Source organism: Nerophis lumbriciformis, linkage group LG07 (genome assembly GCF_033978685.3).
Source record: "Nerophis lumbriciformis linkage group LG07, RoL_Nlum_v2.1, whole genome shotgun sequence".
Lineage (NCBI taxonomy): Eukaryota > Metazoa > Chordata > Actinopteri > Syngnathiformes > Syngnathidae > Nerophis > Nerophis lumbriciformis.
The window spans coordinates 57,651,481-57,670,000 of record NC_084554.2 but is presented as its reverse complement, the minus strand read 5'-3'; the positions used below and the strand labels follow the sequence as shown (position 1 = coordinate 57,670,000).

General features: G+C 43.8%; 1 protein-coding gene across 1 annotated transcript in view; it reads right to left on the bottom strand.

The window, feature by feature from the left end:
* The window catches only part of LOC133609926 (uncharacterized), a 105,072-nt gene extending 88,756 nt beyond the window's left edge, over window positions 1-16,316 (bottom strand). Inside the window, exon 1 of the mRNA XM_072913412.1 lies at window positions 16,185-16,316. Within this exon, the coding sequence (XP_072769513.1) occupies window positions 16,185-16,316 (132 nt within the window). The remainder of the gene's footprint in view (window positions 1-16,184) is intronic.
* Window positions 16,317-18,520: the final 2,204 nt, after the last annotated feature.

The following is an 18,520-nucleotide window of genomic DNA, read 5'->3' as shown; positions in this document are numbered from 1 at the left end:
CACGTCAATATATCGTGCAGTAGCCAAAAGTGACCAGTAGATGGCAGTGCAGTATTGTAAAGTCCTACATATAGTACCATTGAAATGTTGCTGCTCATATTAATAAAACGCAAAATCCTTTATGTTTGACAAAATACCTCTAGTAGTGATACAAATGTGCTCTGGCAAAATAATCTTATTTCCTTTGTTTGGCTTGAAAGAAGCTATGAAAATAAACATGACAAAAAATGAGTAAATCTCCGCCATTTAAGTTGTTGTTTTTTAATTCTCAGGAAGAAAAAAAGGTTGTAGATGATGTGAAAGGACCAAATCCTCTGTTTAAGAATAATACGAATAATAATAATCAATGCTATTTATAAGGTGCCTTTCTAGAGACGATACAAACATTACAACATTGAACAATATAAAACAGAACATGTCAGTTTAGACAAGAAACTAGAAATAGCTGAAATAAAAGCGAATAAGCATTCTGGAATAAGTGTGTTCTTGATTTTCACAGATTCTGTTAAACATGCACACATCTGAATACGCACACACAACTCTTACACACACACTAAGTTACACATGCACACATCTGAATACGCACACACAACTCTTACACACACACTAAGTTACACACGCACACATCTGAATACAAACACTCAACTCTTACACACAGATTGTGTTAAACATGCACACATCTGAATATGCACACACAACTCTTACACACAGATAATGTTACACATGCACACATCTGAATATGCACACACAACTCTTACACACAGATTGTGTTACACATGCACACATCTGAATACGCACACACAACTCTTACACACAGATTGTGTTACACATGCACACATCTGAATACGCACACACAACTCTTACACACAGATTGTGTTACACATGCACACATCTGAATATGCAAACACACAACTCTTACACACAGATAATGTTACACATGCACACATCTGAATACGCACACACAACTCTTATACACAGATTGTGTTACACATGCACACATCTGAATACGCACACACAACTCTTACACACAGATTGTGTTACACATGCACACATCTGAATACGCACACACAACTCTTACACACAGATTGTGTTACACATGCACACATCTGAATACGCACACACAACTCTTATACACAGATTGTGTTACACATACACACATCTGAATACGCACACACAACTCTTATACACAGATTGTGTTACACATGCACACATCTGAATACGCACACACAACTCTTACACACAGATTGTGTTACACATGCACACATCTGAATACGCACACACAACTCTTTCACAGCAGAAACCTAGCAAAATGTCACGTGTACAAAGAAAGCCAATCAAGGAAATACGGACATATTTTTTTCTAATAATAATAATAATAATAATGGATTAGATTTTATGTAGTGCTTTTCTATTATTAGATACTCAAAGTGCTCACAGGGAAGTGAGAAGCCATCATTCATTCACACCTGGTGGTGGTGGTAAGCTACTTTCATCATTCTTTCACACCTGGTGGTGGTGGTGGTAAGCTACTTTCATCATTCATTCACACCTGGTGGTGGTGGTAAGCTACTTTCATCATTCATTCACACCTGGTGGTGGTGGTTAGCTACTTTCATCATTCATTCACACCTGGTGGTGGTGGTAAGCTACTTTCATCATTCATTCACACCTGGTGGTGGTGGTAAGCTACTTTCATCATTCATTCACACCTGGTGGTGGTGGTAAGCTACTTTCATCATTCATGCACACCTGGTGGTGGTAATAAACCAAAAGGTGAACCAGGAAAAAGTGTCGAGAAAGTGATTTTCGTTCCCACGTCAGGGCACTACTCTTTTTTTGCATTTTTGCATAGACAATGTCATTGTGGACATTAGGTTAAAAGTTCTCCGCAAAATATCCTGGCGTTTTTTTTTAGAGCCATAAATGTATAAAAATAGGAATGACAAAAAACGGAAATCTTATGCAGCTGTTTTTTCTTGTAAATGTATTTACATTCATTCTGGAAACAGAATCTCTCTAAGAAATGGACATTAATACATATACCTAACATTTGAGACAAGTATTTTAGCATTGGTATACTTTCATTTGTATTGAAACCATGAAACTTACAAAAAAAATGAAAAAAACGCTTCAAAATAAGTGAATAGCAACCTGTACAATTGAACATACACATGGTACATTTTGCTAAACAATGATGTTTTATACATTCAACATTTCAGTAGATACTGTGTTATAAGAGCAAGTCAAAAATAAAATAAAATAAAGAACACTTTGGCCCACATTGGCTGACATCTATCAAAATATCGAATAATGCCGAAAAATGGAAATACAACAAAAAAGTGCATTACAGTTTAGAATGTGTACACAATATGATACAAAACAATATTTACATGAACACAACAATGTGTTGATGTCACAGCAGGTCTTGAGGATTTTTTTAAATACATTATTTTATTATTTTATTTAAGCCATATCTCAAGAATTATTTGATAGATTTTCCTCAAATTTGGCACAAACTCAAACTATGATTATTATATTTGTTTTAGGTCAAGTGCACTGTAACCTCACATTCTATTTTTAAAGTATTTAACTTAAGTAACTAAAACAAAATAAATAGTAAAATACTCTGAGGGTTTTTTTTCATATGTGGCAAAAACTCTTGATTAGAGAACTAACTGATCAAGTGTGACTTTGCGTATTCTGAAGGAGGGAGACATTGTTCATCTCTTAGCTATCACTATCATCACAGCCTTCTTCCCATGTGCTTTTATCCTCTGTTTCCATGGAAATATTGGCACAATTTTGGCAGCGACACAAATGAGTACAGGACAGTCTTGCAGACATACAGGAACATCTTCCTGTCTCACATTTGCTCTGCTTGCAGCTGCAGTGGACTACCTTTAACACACTATCAGGGGCAGGATTTGTAGTCATCCATGTCACTTTGAACTCAATGTGCCATCCATTGCCATTGGGTGAAGGGACAGACATTACACCTTTGAGAGAATGTCTCATGAAGCACAATGTCCTAGTCCACTCAGCAGTGAGGAACCTGTTAAATGCCCAATACTTAGACCAAGACATAATGATTTGGGTGTCTGCCTCCGACCTTTAGATGCAAGATACATAATGTCTTGACAAACAGATATCACTTTTAGGTTGACATCTTGTGGAATATGAACATAACAGGCTAATGTTGGTTCCTCTGTTGCACCTACAATCCAATATGAAATATCCTGCTGAAAACGTCTCGCTATGATGACGTCAGCGCGTGACGTCACGGGTTGTAGCAGACATTTTGTAACAGCACGGTGGCAAGCTTAAGCTGTCTGTTTTCATGGCAAAATTCCACAGTATTCTGGACATCTGTGTTGGTGAATCTTTTGCAATTTGTTCAATGAACAATGGAGACAGCAAAGAAGAAAGCTGTAGGTGGGAAGCGGTGTATTAGCGGCCGGCTGCAGCAACACAAACACGTAGCGGCTACGTCGTAGCCGGTGTTTCATTGTTTACATTCCCGGAAGATGACAGTCAAGCTTTACCATTGGCCTGTGGAGAACTGGGACAACAGAGACTCTTACCAGGAGGACTTTGAGTTGGATACGCAGACACGGTACCGTGAGTACGCAGCTGCGGCTTCCAAACATTTGATCGCTTGCCCGTACGTGCGTGCCGCTATGTGCATGTCACGTACGTAACTTTGGGGAAATATGTGTGCTGTATGAACTTTGGGGAGGTGAACGGTACTTTGGGCTGTGGGATTGAGTGTGCTGTGCAGGTGTTTGAGTTGTATTGGCGGGTTATATGGACGGGAGGGGGGAGGTGTTTGTTATGCGGGATTAATTTGTGGCATATTAAATGTAAGCCTGGTTGTGTTGTGGCTAATAGAGTACATATATATGTCTTGTGTTTATTTACTGTTTTAGTCATTCCCAGCTGAATATCAGGTCTCACAGCATCTTCCCTATCTGAATGGCTCCCACTGCCCTCTAGTCCTTCACTCTCACTTTCCTCATCCACAAATCTTTCAACCTTGCTCCAATTAATGGGGAAATCGTCGCTTTCTCGGTCCGAATTGCTCTCGCTGCTGGTGGCCATGATTGTAAACAATGTTTGGATGTGAGGAGCTCCACAACCTGTGACGTCACGCTACTCGTCTGCTACTTCCGCTACAGGCAAGGCTTTTTTATCAGTGACCAAAAGTTGCCAACTTTATCGTCGATGTTCTCTACTAAATCCTTTCAGCAAAAATATGGCAATATCACGAAATGATCAAGTATGACACATAGAATGGACCTGCTATCCCCGTTTAAATAAGAAAATCGCATTTCAGTAGGCCTTTAAACATGCTTGTATTATCTTTAAACACTTTTAACTTGTTAACAATATTAACTATATGTGTTAAACATGCTTGTATTATCATTAAACACCTTTAACTTGTTAACAATATTAACTATATGTATTAAACATGCTTGTATTATCATTAAACACCTTTAATTTTTTAACAATAGTAACTATATGTGTTAAACATGCTTGCATTATCATTCAACACCTTTAACTTGTTAACAAAAACATATATTTCATAAATAAGTAAATATAAGTTATATACTGTATATGAATGAGGTAGATCCCCACGACTTGATCAATTGAAAAGTAGCTCGCCTGCAGAAAAAGTGTGAGCACCCCAGCTCTAAGTTAATTATTATTTGCAAAAAAAGTTAATGAGTTTGAACATCAAATATGTTGTTTTTGTAGTGCATTCAATGACATATTGTCATGATCTGTGGTCGGATCATGTTTTGTTTAGTTATGTTCTGTTAGTTTTGGACTCCTTTTAGTGCCTGTTTGTGCACCTCCTGAGTTTAGTCACCATGGGTACTTATGATTTTCACCTGCCTCTGTTGTTTGGGACACACCTGGGTCTAATCAAGAGACTACTATTTTAAGCCTGCCTTTTCCGGTCACTGGTCGTGGCTTCATTGTTTGCTTCATGCAAGCTGTCAGCGCAAAGTTTTGTGCTTTCAAGTCCATGCTAAGTGTTAGCTTCTTTCTTCCCCAGCCTATGCTAAGTCTTAGCTTCGTGTCTTTTAGGCACGCTTGCCTTTTTCTTGTTTTGCCTGTGTTTTTGTAAGTTGGATGACTTATGTTCAATAAATCATTCCTACCTTCACGTCTTGGTCCGGAGCCGTCAGTTTTGCATCTTGGGAGAACAACCGCGCAGCAAGCGTAATCCCACACCTGACAAATATGGCTTGAAAAGGATTTGCAAATCATTGTATTCCGTTTATATTTACATCTAACACCATTTCCCAACTCATATGGAAACGGGGTTTGTATGTGTGTAAGTGCTACATGTAGTGTGTGTGTGTGTGAGTGTGTGCGTGTGTGTGTGTGTGTGTGTGTGTGTGTGTGTGTGTGTGTGTGTGTGTGTGTGTGTGTGTGTGTGTGTGTGTGTGCGCGTGTGTGTGTGTGTGTGTGTGTGTGTTTACCTGCTGGAAGAGTGTGTGCCTGTGAAATATGGTCCCTCTGCCGTTTGCCTCCCACAGTAATTCTCTTGTCCATTTTCTTGCAAATGATCCAAATGTCATGCAGCACAAGACCAGCAGAAGTGACAGGCAGGCCCGTCTTCCATCTTAGTCTTTTATTTGGAATATCACTTGTCGAGCCTGAAGTGTTGTCCGATGCCACAAACTCATCTTGACCCACATCCAGCTGATTGGCCAGTTTTTAGGCAGAATCCAAACACTTCTTATCAATGAACCGCCGGTAACAAGTCGGGTGAAGCCCAGCGTCATCAGGAATATCTTTAAATTCAACATCGATACAGGATTTGTCATCAGGAATATCTTTAAAGGGGAACATTATCACCAGACCTATGTAAGCGTCAATATATACCTTGATGTTGCAGAAAAAAGACCATATATTTTTTTAACCGATTTCCGAACTCTAAATGGGTGAATTTTGGCGAATTAAACACCTTTCTAATATTCGCTCTCAGAGCGATGACGTCACGTTGTGACGTCACATCGGGAAGCAATCCGCCATTTTCTCAAACACCGAGTCAAATCAGCTCGGATTCAAGTTGCACCAGTGGCCCAAAGATGCGAAAGTGGCAAGAAATTGGACGTTTGTTCCGCACACTTTACCGACGAAAGCTATGCTACGACAGAGATGGCAAGAATGTGTGGATATCCTGCGACACTCAAAGCAGATGCATTTCCAACCATAAAGTCAAAGAAATCTGCCGCCAGACCCCCATTGAATCTGCTGGAGTGTGTGAGCAATTCAGGGACAAAGGACCTCGGTAGCACGGCAAGCAATGGCGGCAGTTTGTTCCCGCAGACAAACGAGCTAAACCCCCTGGATGTCTTGGCTCACACCGTCCCTTATGCCACCGAAGATGATCAAGAGAAGAATATCGACCGTAGCTTCCCTGGCCTGCTGACATCAACTCCAAAACTGGACAGATCAGCTTTCAGGAAAAGAGAGCGGATGAGGGTATGTCTACATAATATATTAATTGATGAAAATTGGGCTGTCTGCACTCTCAAAGTGCATGTTGTTGCCAAATGTATTTCATATGCTGTAAACCTAGTTCATAGTTGTTAGTTTCCTTTAATGCCAAACAAACACATACCAATCGTTGGTTAGAAGGCGATCGCCGATTTCGTCCTCGCTTTCTCCCGTGTCGCTGGCTGTCGTGTCGTTTTCGTGGGTTTCGCTTGCATACGGTTCAAACCGATATGGCTCAATAGCTTCAGTTTCTTCTTCAATTTGGTTTTGGCTACCTGCCTCCACACTACAACCATCCGTTTCAATACATGCGTAATCTGTTGAATCGCTTAAGCCGCTGAAATCCGAGTCTGAATCCGAGCTAATGTCGCTATAGCTTGCTGTTCTTTCCGCCATGTTTGTTTGTGTTGGCATCACTATGTGACGTCACAGGAAAATGGACGGGTGTATATAACGATGGTTAAAATCAGGCACTTTGAAGCTTTTTTTAGGGATATTGCGTGATGGGTACAATTTTGAAAAAAACTACGAAAAATAAAATAAGCCACTGGGAACTGATTTTTAATGGTTTTAACCCTTCTGAAATTGTGATAATGTCCCCCTTTGAAAAGTAAGTACAGGACAACATATACGACTAGAAGATGAGAAGCACTACATACAACATCAAATATACATTCATATTAAACATGCTGTGTTTTTAAACTACATTTAGCACAATCACTCTTTAAGTGTTTTTACATCCCTGCAGCTTCCATGACTGTTACACACTTGTGTTTACTGACCTGATAATTATACATGAACCTTTTATCACACACAGTGCAACTAAACGGTTTCTCTCCAGTGTGTATTCTCATGTGTCTGGTCATGCGTTGCTTTGTGGAGAAAGTCTTCTTACAAACAGAGCAAGTAAAGGGTTTCTCACCTGTGTGTGTTCTCACGTGTGATATCATTTCAATCTTAGTGTTGAATCTTTTAGCACAAGCTGAGCAAGCAAAAGGTTTCTCTCCAGTGTGTGTTCTCATGTGTGTGGTCATGTGATGCTTTCTGGAGAAACTCTTCTTACAAACAGAGCAAGTAAAAGGTTTCTCTCCAGTATGTATTCTAATGTGTCTTGTAAAATGACTCTTCCATGTAAATGATTTCCCACATTCAGAGCAGTCAAAGTGTTTGTTGTTAGTGTGATGTCTCGTATCACCTTTAGAGTCATTTTTACTCTCCAAAGGTTTTTGGATGTGGTCACTGTGATCAGAGGAGTGTGACATCATGTGGTCCATGTCTGACAGTGGAGCAAAGATGCTGTCTGGTTCTGACTTGATATCTTCACAATGCTCTCCATCAGCTTCTGTGATGTGTTGACTTACAAGCTCCGCCCCTCTGTTCTCCTCACTTTGACTGTGATGAAGCTGTAAGGACTGAGCTTCATCTTCATCATGAAGCTGCTCCTCTTTAATGTGGGAGGGGGCCTGTAGCTCCTTCTGTCCCACACTGGTGTGCCACTCCTCTTCATGACTCCCCGCTGACACCCGCTGGACGTCTGCAGAACAAATGAGGTGTTACTGTATTGAAGTTTGCAGTATTCAAACTATTGACATGTGAGCTAGGCCAAATAGACAGTGATGGGCAAGCTACCTGGACAATGTAGTAAGCTAAGCTACAAGTTACTCTCAATTAAATGGAGCTAAGCTATCCTCAGAGAATTGTAGCATGCTACACTACAAGCTACACTGCAAAAGTAGCTTTTATAGCATATTTATATACATATATATATAAATATATTGACCCACATGTATAATATCAATGTTTATGTTGTCCATGGAAAGAAGTTAGTAAGAAGCAAAAGAAAAACAACCAACCATGGATGACAAAAGGACTGAAAAATGCTTGTCACAAAAAAAAGACATTATATGGAATATTAATAACACAGACATCTATAGAGGCAGAAAATAAGTATAATAAATATAAAAAGAAGCTAATTGGTATACTAGGAACATGTAAGAAGGAATACGACAGACAATTATTAAAGAAGAACAGAAACAACATGAGAGCAACATGGGGCATCCTAAATAGCATCATTAAAAATGCTGCTAAGAAAGATTACCCCCAGTACTTTCTACATGGAAATACAAAAAATGACAATATGAACCAAATAGTTGAACGTTTTAATGATTACTTTGTTAATATCGGAAAAAATGTGGAACAAAGATTTCCAAATGCAGATGATGGATCAGTTGAGGACTTGAGTGAGCTCATAGACAGAAATCCCAATTCCATGTTTCTTAAGAACGTGACAAAAGAAGAAATAATCAAAATTGTAAAACATTGTAAATCCAAGACCTCAACCGACTGTCATGGAATAGATATGGTAACCATAAAAAAGGTTAGAGAAGACATTTCAGAACCTCTGACATATATCAGCAACGTATCATTTCTAACCGGCAAATTCCCTGACAAAATGAAAATTGCAAAAGTCGTACCAATTTATAAGAATGGAGACATACACCAGTTTACTAACTACACACCAGAATTCACAGCTGTCAACATGGATAGCATTAATCCAAATAACAGAGGAAATGAGCAATGCAATAGATGGTAAAGGATGTGCGGCCGCAGTATTCATGGACTTAACTAAAGCATTTGACACAATTAATCATGATATTTTAATAACACAACTAGAACGATATGGCATCAGAGGTTTGGTCTTGAACTGGGCAAGAAGCTATTTAACCAACAGGAAGCAATATGTGAAGATGGGTGAAAATACGTCAACACGGCTAGATATATCTTGTGGTGTACCCCAGGGATCAATACTGGGACCAAGATTGTTTCATCTTTATATAAACCACATTTGTAAAGTTACAAAGGACTTAAAGTTAGTTTTATTTGCAGACGACACGACTGCTTTCTGCTCAGGAGAGAACACACAGAAGATAATACAAATAATAACAGAATATCATTTAAGAAATTAACACATTAAAAAGATGCTTTTACTGAGTCTCAGTAAAAGTAAAATAATGCTATTTGGTAACAGGAGAAGTCCAAATGGACAGAGTAGACATTGAATGGGTAAAATAAACCAGATTTTTGGGTGTAATAACAGATGATAAATTGAACTGGAAATCTCATGTAAAAAATATACCACATAAGATGGCAAAAGACATTTCAATAATGAATAAAGCAAAATACATCCTGGGTCAAAAATGACTTCATATTCTCTACTGCTCACTAGTGTTACATATCTGACTTATTGTGTAGAAATATGGGAAATAACTACAAAAGTACACTTCATTCATTAACCGTGTTACAAAAAAGATCAATTATGGCTGCAACACGTGCCAAAGTAGTTGGGAAAGGACATGTTCACCACTGTGTTACATGGCCTTTCCTTTTAACAACACTCAGTAAACGTTTGGGAACTGAGGAAACATAACATCATAATGCACCACACATTTTCGATGGGAGACAGGTCTGGACTGCAGGTGGGCCAGGAAAGTACCCGCACTCTTTTGTTATGAAGCCACACTGTTGTAGCACGTGCTGAATGTGGCTTGGCATTGTCTTGCTGAAATAAGCAGGGACGTCCATGAAAAAGACGGCACTTAGATGTCAGCATATGTTGTTGTTGGTCCACTGTGTGATGCACACTATATGTCGAGAAGACACATCACACATGTAGGAAACAAATTTGAGAAATTAATTCGACAAGTCGCTGGCGACACTGCAGTGGGGAGTTGAAGCCCCGCCCCCTGCAGCACTCCATAAAACCTCCTCCTGCCGGAAGGCTCACTCCCTCTCCAGCTGCTGATGAGAAGGGCATCCTGCTGTGAAGACAAAAAGGGAAGATTAATGAGTTGAAAGCCAACCTGATGAGGTCTAGGGGACCGAAACGCGTCGTTGGACAGCCACTATAATTTATTTTGAGGGTGTTGGCCACCACATTTGGCGATAGTCCTGCGTTTGGCGTGGGCGTCGCCTTGGCGGGTTGCAGACGGACAGTGCACTCCCCCTCCCCCTCCCCCTAACCCTAACCCTAACCCTAAACCTAAACCTAACCCTCTAACCCTAACCCTAACCCCCAACACCTAACTAGCCCGTGCCTCCGGTCTGTCCGTTGGGTGGCGTCTTGCCCTTCGTACGGCCCCCCGGGGGCTCTATTTGGCATCGTTTGATGCGGTGTGGGCTCTGAGAAAATCAGACACATCCTAAAATAGGGGTCAGAGGTCACAGACACCGGGGATTTATCTGGATGTTATTTATGAAATACTTACCTGGATTTGTTTGCAGTGATATACTTACCTGTATTTGTTTGCCGTGACCTTTTTACCTGCACTGGTTTGCAGTGATTATTTGTTTTGTGTGCAGTGATTACCCATGAATATTTATTTTGATATTTTTGGAATGAGTTGTGAACACCAGATATTTCCCCTGGTGATCAGTGGAGTGACTGATGACTGCAGGTGTGAGCAATTGCCCCGCCCCCTGCAGCACTCAAATAAAACCTCCTCCTGCCAATTGCTCCATTTGGCCTCCAGCTGATGAGGGGACATCATGCTGTTGAGAGTAAAAAATGTTGAAGCTTAGACAATACATGCCTGAAGAGGTCAAAGAAGGCCGAAACGCGTCGCATGTTGAAAAATGTATTAGTGGTTGATGTGTCTGACACCGCGTTCGATGGTGTTCATTTGGGGTCCCTGGGGGGTGTGCGTCTGGTGGGGTGTCACTGGGCAGACTGTTGATGGACAGTGCCTAGCCCCTTCCCCTAACCCTAACCCTAACCCCTAACCCTAACCCCCAACACCTAACCCTAACCCCTAACCCCTAACCCTAACCCCTAACCCCTAACCCTAACCCTAACCCCTAACCCCTAACCCTAACCCTAACCCCTAACCCTAACCCTAACCCTCTTTTTGATACTACATGTGCTATTTTTACTCACGAGATATTCCGGTGGCTCATTAGCGTGTTGTACAGCATACTTTTGCAACAAAAAGACGAATTTTTATCGGCTAATGCAATAGCCCCATACCGGATGTCTTGAGAAAGTGCTTCCGGTGACCTCGGCGGAAGTACAAGAACTCCGTTCCTCTTTTTTTACAAAAGAAACGGATAAAGACATTTTATTTTTATAAAGCGAACAAACCTTTTTTCGCTTACCATTTTTAACACCATCCACACCAAAGACATATTAAAATAATTTTGCAATATGTCTTACTTCGATGATGAGTGGCTTCCTGTGAGGTCAGGGCGAAGGCGCGGACCGCGGCGTCAGGCTGCGCCTTCAGAGTGGCTCACCCAGGAAGATGAACGTTATTATGACCATGAGGATAACTTTTCTCAGTGGTATGAGCAGCGGCCCCAAAGGTCTTATGCGGATGTTGTTCGGGGACAGCAGGATTCCTATCCTCTTCGCCCCTACCCGCAGACACGCCGCCATTTTGAGGACCTATACCAAGAGGAGCGCCGCAGCGCCCCTCAGTGGAATTATAGGAGAAACACACGCCCTGCTCACAACAATAGGAATTTTGTGCCTTCAAGACAGCACTCTCAGGAGTACTTTAGGCCACAATATTCACCTCAAAGACGTCCCCGCTATCCTCCCTGTCCCAGGGGGACACGCAGGAAGCGCCGGGATGCTTCCAGGAGGAATGGGCGCCCTCGTAACTCCAGTAGAGACATGGACTCTAGGCCTTCAAGGCATTATTCTCAGGACTATTTTTTACCTGAATATTCGCCTCAAAGACGTCCCCGCAATCCTCCCCGTCCCAAGAAGACACGCAAGAAGCGTCAGGACGCTTCTCGGAGGAGTGCACCCCCTGACAACTCCACAACGTCCATGGAGGGGAATTTAAAAGCTCAGTGTTTTTATAATATCATTAAAATAACACATCACTTGAACAATGTGACAAAAGACACTCACCCACAGTCCATAATAAAAATGGAAGAGACGCTTGCCACCATGATTAAACCAGCGGTCGCCAACCCTGACGTTGAGGCGCTTATCAGGTGCAATGCCAAGACTTGGGCATCAATGACTGTGGTTGTTTTAAGAGATCATTATAAAAACACTCTACAAGTGGAATTGGACAAGATAACCAGTTTTATTGGTGAGGTCTGGAGACCCGCTTTTCAGCTGGCCTCTACATGGGCCAAGAAACATCTGGGACACAGACTGATGGGGGACACGCTCGGGAAGGCCGAGGCTCTGATCGTCGCGGCCTTCGCCGACCCCCCTGTCAACGCTGAGGTGGTACGCCCGGCCCAGCCCTTGCCGGTCCAAACCGCCACCCGGGTATCGGTGGGCACCCATACTGACCCTACGGGCCCAGACGGAGCTCCTGGGGTGGTACGGGTTAGCAGCCCTCCGGCTCGGGTCGTCGCCCGGGTTTCGGTGCCTACCAGCACCAACGCCGTCGCTCCAGATTGGTCTCCTGAGGTGGATCGGGAAGCAATCCCTCCAGCACGGGTTGCCCCGATCTTCCTTCCTCGTCGGCCGGAACCACGCAAGGAGCAGAGGGTGACAAAGCGCCGGGCTACGGACAGCGGGCCTGCCCAAGACACCCTCGGCGAGGTTCCGCCCACCCAGCCTATTCCTGCATGCCGCAGGGCGCATCCTCTAGGATCACCTGCAAGACAAGACACACAGGAGACCCCCACTCAGACCGAGGACGACGATGACTCACCACGCGGGTCCACAAGCTCCGGGGCGGATCAAACCCAGGATACCCCCACCCATACAGAGGACGACGATGACTCACCAGGGGGGCCCACGGCCTCCTCGCCTCTCCTGATCGACCTTCGGGATGAAGAACAGGAGCGGGGGCTTTCTTCGGTGATGTCCCCTTGTTACTCTTCCGCGACCCCCGACTGGTCCCCTCTCCAGCCTGAGACGGCAGAGGAGACGGCACCACAGGGTGAATTTTCACCACGGGGGCCCAGACTTTCCGGGGCTCCTATGGTGGACTATGAGGACTCACCTTTGCAGCAGACGCCTCCTCAGGAGACGCCCCCTCAGGAGATGCTTCCTCAGGAGTCCCCCGATTGGGCACATCTGTTCCCTGGGGCACTAAAAAGGAAGCCACACAAGAGGCCTTCTGTCCCAGATACTCCACAACACCTTTCTATTCCAGAATGTGTCGAGTTGGTAGAGGATATGACTTGTGCCTCCCCCCGTAGACCCACTAGACACATGGGCTCGAGTAGGAGGATGATGGATTGGAAGTTGTCGGCCAACAAGAAATTCTTGGTGATCGGCGACTCCAATCTGTCCCATCTACCACCTTTTCACGTCGACGACCTGCAGATCGACAGTTACCCGGGCGCCAATTTTCGACACGCGGAGGCCATCCTACGCAAGACCATAATTGCTGCACCGGTTGAAGTGTTGGTTCTAGCTTTTGGGATCAACCACCGTGAGCAGAAAGTTAAGGAGACCGCTATTAAGCAGCTCCAAGGGGCACTCAGGGTAGCCATGGCCACCTTCCCACGGGCCCGGGTGCTAATCCCCCTGATCAACTATTCGGCCTCTCTGCCCGTTGAGCAGAAAAACAACCTCGGGCGGCTGAATAGTATCATCAGGAACAATTATGCTCACATCCCGGCTCTCAACAGCCGGGACTTTGAGACCCAACCCGACCTGGTCCACTGGACGCGGGACACGGCCAAGTTGATGCTCAAGCACTGGCTTGACTTTTTAAACTTGGCATCCCCATAATCCCGATCGCTCGGGGGGGTAATAAGAACGTGATAAATTTGGCCCATAATTTCACGCCAACCCCCTTACAAATCACCCTCCTCAATAAGGGCCTCAACTTCATTCCTTCCACTAATCTCAGTAGCGACTGGCATCATCAACTTCAATTTGACCTCCAGCGCTACCACAGACGTGTCAAACTTGAGGTGTATTATGAGAAACAAGATTCTCTCGGACCCACACCGTTCACGGCCCGTTCAGGCTGGGAGCCCTCACCTGGACTTATGCCTCCGGAATTCCAGGCTATGGTCCGGTCTGATGGGCTTTCCATGTTCGGTTTGGGTTGCGCACCTGCGGTCGCTCCCAATTTGACACGCGGAGAAGTCGAGGCCCTTCATAGTCTAAAAACAAACAAACACATTGTGATCAAACCAGCCGACAAGGGGAGTGCTGTTGTCATTTTTGACAGATTGCAATACATATGGGAGGGTTCTCGACAGTTGAGTGACATGACGTATTATAAACCACTGCCGGAACCTATTTATCCCCAAACTATTCCCATGGTAGAAAATATTCTGGATAATCTTCTACTTAAAAAATGTATTAATTTTAAACAACATAGGTATCTCATGGGGGAGCCGGATGCTCGCCCCCGCAGGTTTTACATGCTCCCTAAAATCCATAAGGAGCCAGACAAATGGAGCAAGCCCCACGAGATCATCATTTTTTAACGCCGCTTTCCGTTCTGCACGACACCTACCTCAGGGATACCTATGATTTTATTGATAAAATCAAGAATGTTTGCATTCCCCCAGATGCCATTTTGTTCACAATCGACATTGACAGCCTGTATACAAACATCGATATAGATGAGGGTGTCCTGGCTGTCAAAAATGTCTTCTTCAGGTACCGTGACGTTAGCAGGCCCGAAAAGGAGCTCTTGCAGCTCTTTGACATTAATTTGAGGAGAAACGACTTTGAGTTTGATGGTCGTTTCTACCTCCAAATTAAGGGCACTGCTATGGGCAAGAAATTTGCACCGGCGGATGCCAACATTTTTATGGCAGAGTGGGAGACCTCTGCCTTGGCCGCCTGCCCAAAACGTCCTCTCCACTACTTCCGGTACCTGGATGACATCTGGGGTGTCTGGACCCATTCCAGTGAGGAGTTCAGCGTGTTCTTAAACACGCTGAACACTCACAATAAAAATATCACCATCAAGTCGACCACGAGCAACACATCGGTCGACTTTTTGGACACCACGACATTCAAGGGTCCCGACTTTGCTGACACGCAACACTTGGACATCAGGGTGTTCTTCAAGGAGACCGACACCCACGCGCTCCTCTTCAAGAGCAGCTTCCATCCCAAGCATACCTTCGCGGGGTTGGTGAAATCCCAATTGTTGAGGTTTCATCGTGCCTGCACCAGACGTGAGGACTTCCTGGCGGCCTCGAGGACTCTCTTTTCTGCCCTGAAGGGGAGGGGCTATTCCAGGTACTTCCTCAGACGGCAGTTGAGGGTCTTCTTGGACCCCAAGGGGCCTCCCCCTGGGACGGACATGATCCCTCTTATCACCACCTACTCTCCCTCGGCCGTGCGGGTCGCCAGGAAGGTCAAAGACCACTTCCGGACCTTTGTGGAGAGTAGCGGGAGGCTGCCGGGGCGCTATGTGGTGCCGGCCTACCGTAAGAACCCCAACTTGAATGATCTGTTGGTCAGGGCCAGGGTCAGCTCATTGAGAGACCCGCCCTCCACTAGGAGGGACACCCTTGTCCGCCACTCACCATGGTTGGTGAACCCCCACAACCGCAAGTTTTTCCAGCCGTTGTGCCGTGGCGGCCGACACACCCGCAACTGTGTGTACGTGATTCGGTGCCAACGATGTGGCGATATGTACGTGGGCGAGACGGGCAATACCTTAGCTAGGAGATTCGCCCAACACAAGTACAACATCGTTAGGCATAAAAATACCAACACTCACCTGGTTCAGCATTTTCTCCGACACGGGTGGTCTTCCGTCCGGGCGACTGTCGTAGAGACGGATCCCAAATGGAGCCTCGCCCAACGCCACCGGGCGGCGCTCCTTTGGATCAGCAAATTGGGCACCAGACATCCGGGGGGCCTAAATGAGGTGTGAGTGTGAGCCCGTTGGATTGTGACGGACAGTGCACATTCCCGTTTTTCCCTTCTTTATTTTTCCCATATCCCCCACCCTACCTTGAAACATTTTTTTTACCTTGAAAATCCTTTTTTACCTTGAAAATTTTTTTTTACCTTGAAAATAATTTTTTACCTTGAAAATCATTTTTTACCTTGAAAATCATTTTTAACCTTGAAAAAAAATGTTTACCTTGAAAAAAAAATGTAACTTGAATTTTTTTTTTACCTTAATCATTTTTTTTACCTTGAAAATCATTTTTAACCTTGAAAAAAAAATTTACCTTGAAAAATGTTTTTTGCCTTGAAAATGATTTTTTTACCTTGAAAATCATGTTTTAACTTAAAAAATTTTTTTTAAATTTTTTAATTTTTTTTTAAATTTTTTAAGTTTTTTAAATTTTTTACATTTTTTACATTTTTTACATTTTTTACATTTTTTACATTTAAAAAAATTTAAAAATTTTTTTAAAACATTTTTCCATTTTTTAAAACATTTTAAAAAATTTTAAATTTAAATTTTTTTTAATTTTTTTTAATTTAAAAAAAAAACAAATACATTTTTTTTAAATTTTGTTTAAATTTTTTAAATATTTTTAAATATTTTTAATTTAAAAATTTTTTTTTTTTTAATTTTTTAAATTTTTTTAACTTTTTTTAACTTTGTTTAACTTTTACCCTAGCCCTAACCCTAGCCCTAAACTTAACCCTAACCCTAACCCTAATCTTAACCCTAACCCTAACCCTAAACCCTAACCCTAACCCACACACACTAACCCTAACCCTAACCCTTTGGGTGGCGCCCTGCCTTTCGTACAGCCCCCTGGGGGCTCTGTATTTTGGAGTGATTTGTGAACACCAGATATTTTCCTTGGTGATTTGTGGAGTGACTGATGACTGCAGGTGTGAGCAATTGCCCCGCCCCCTGCAGCACTCAAATAAATCCTCCTCCTGCCAATTGCTCCATTTTGGCTCCAGCTGATGAGGGGACATCATGCTGTTGAGAAAAATGAGGAAGCTGAGACAATACATGCCTGAAGAGGTCAAGAAGACCGAAACGCGTCGCATGTTTAAAATTGATTAGTGGTTGATGTGTCTGACACCGCGTTCGACGGTGTTCATTCGGGGTCCCTGGGGGGTGTGCGTCTGGTGGGGTGTCACTGGGCAGATTGTTGAAGGACAGTGCCTAGCCCCTCCCCCTTCCCCTAACCCTAACCCTAACCCTAACCTAACCCTAACCCTAACCCTCTAACCCTAACCCTAATCCTAGCCACGCAACGGCAAATTAACAGGCAATAACATCAAGAACGGAGGTTGTCTCCAAGACAACAATTTGGGCCCTAAAATAAGATGCATGCAAAACATTATCACAATGTTGCATCATCTTAAAAACATTAACCAACATGAGCAGCCACAAACTATTTTTAATATGGCAAATGCCCTGGCCAACATGATCAGGCCTGCACTAAACAATGCTGACACGCAGGCCTTGATTGGAATTAATGCCAAAAATTGGGCTGATGCTACCATGGACATTTTGAAGAGGCATTATTTAAATAGACTAAAAATTGAAAAGGAAAAGCTTACTCCTGTAATTGGCTACAACTGGAGGTCCTCCTTTTTTATTGCCTCCAACTGGGCCAGAAAGAAGTTTGGCACAAAGATGACTTCTGACACCCTACAACTAGCGGAGAGCCAAATAGCCTCGCTGGTGGTGACAACCAAAGGCCACAACGAACGAGCGGTTCCACCAGGACCAAACGATGACGCCGGGACGACGACGCCCCTCTCTCCATCCCAGAGACCTCAGGCCATGGTGGAGATCTGCGGCGAGTTCCCTCCTCCTACCTGCTTGGCGCCGGCTGTCCTGATGGCTCCACAGCGGTCCGGCACACACGTAGAAGCTACCTGCTCTGCTCCTGTGACGCAAGACGGCAGACGAAGGTCGAGAATGCAGACGGCCCGTGAGTGACCGGAGACCATGGAACATCAGACCCCAGGCGCCCCAGGTACAGAGTGAACCCCCTCCCACCTGCAGGCGACCTGAGACGAAGAGGATGAGACGACCGAGTGCTGAACGCATCGAGCCTCCTGACCACAGCTTGTTCACGCCCATCGCTGTCCAGCCAGCCACAAAGGTCGGTGTGGTGACATGGAACT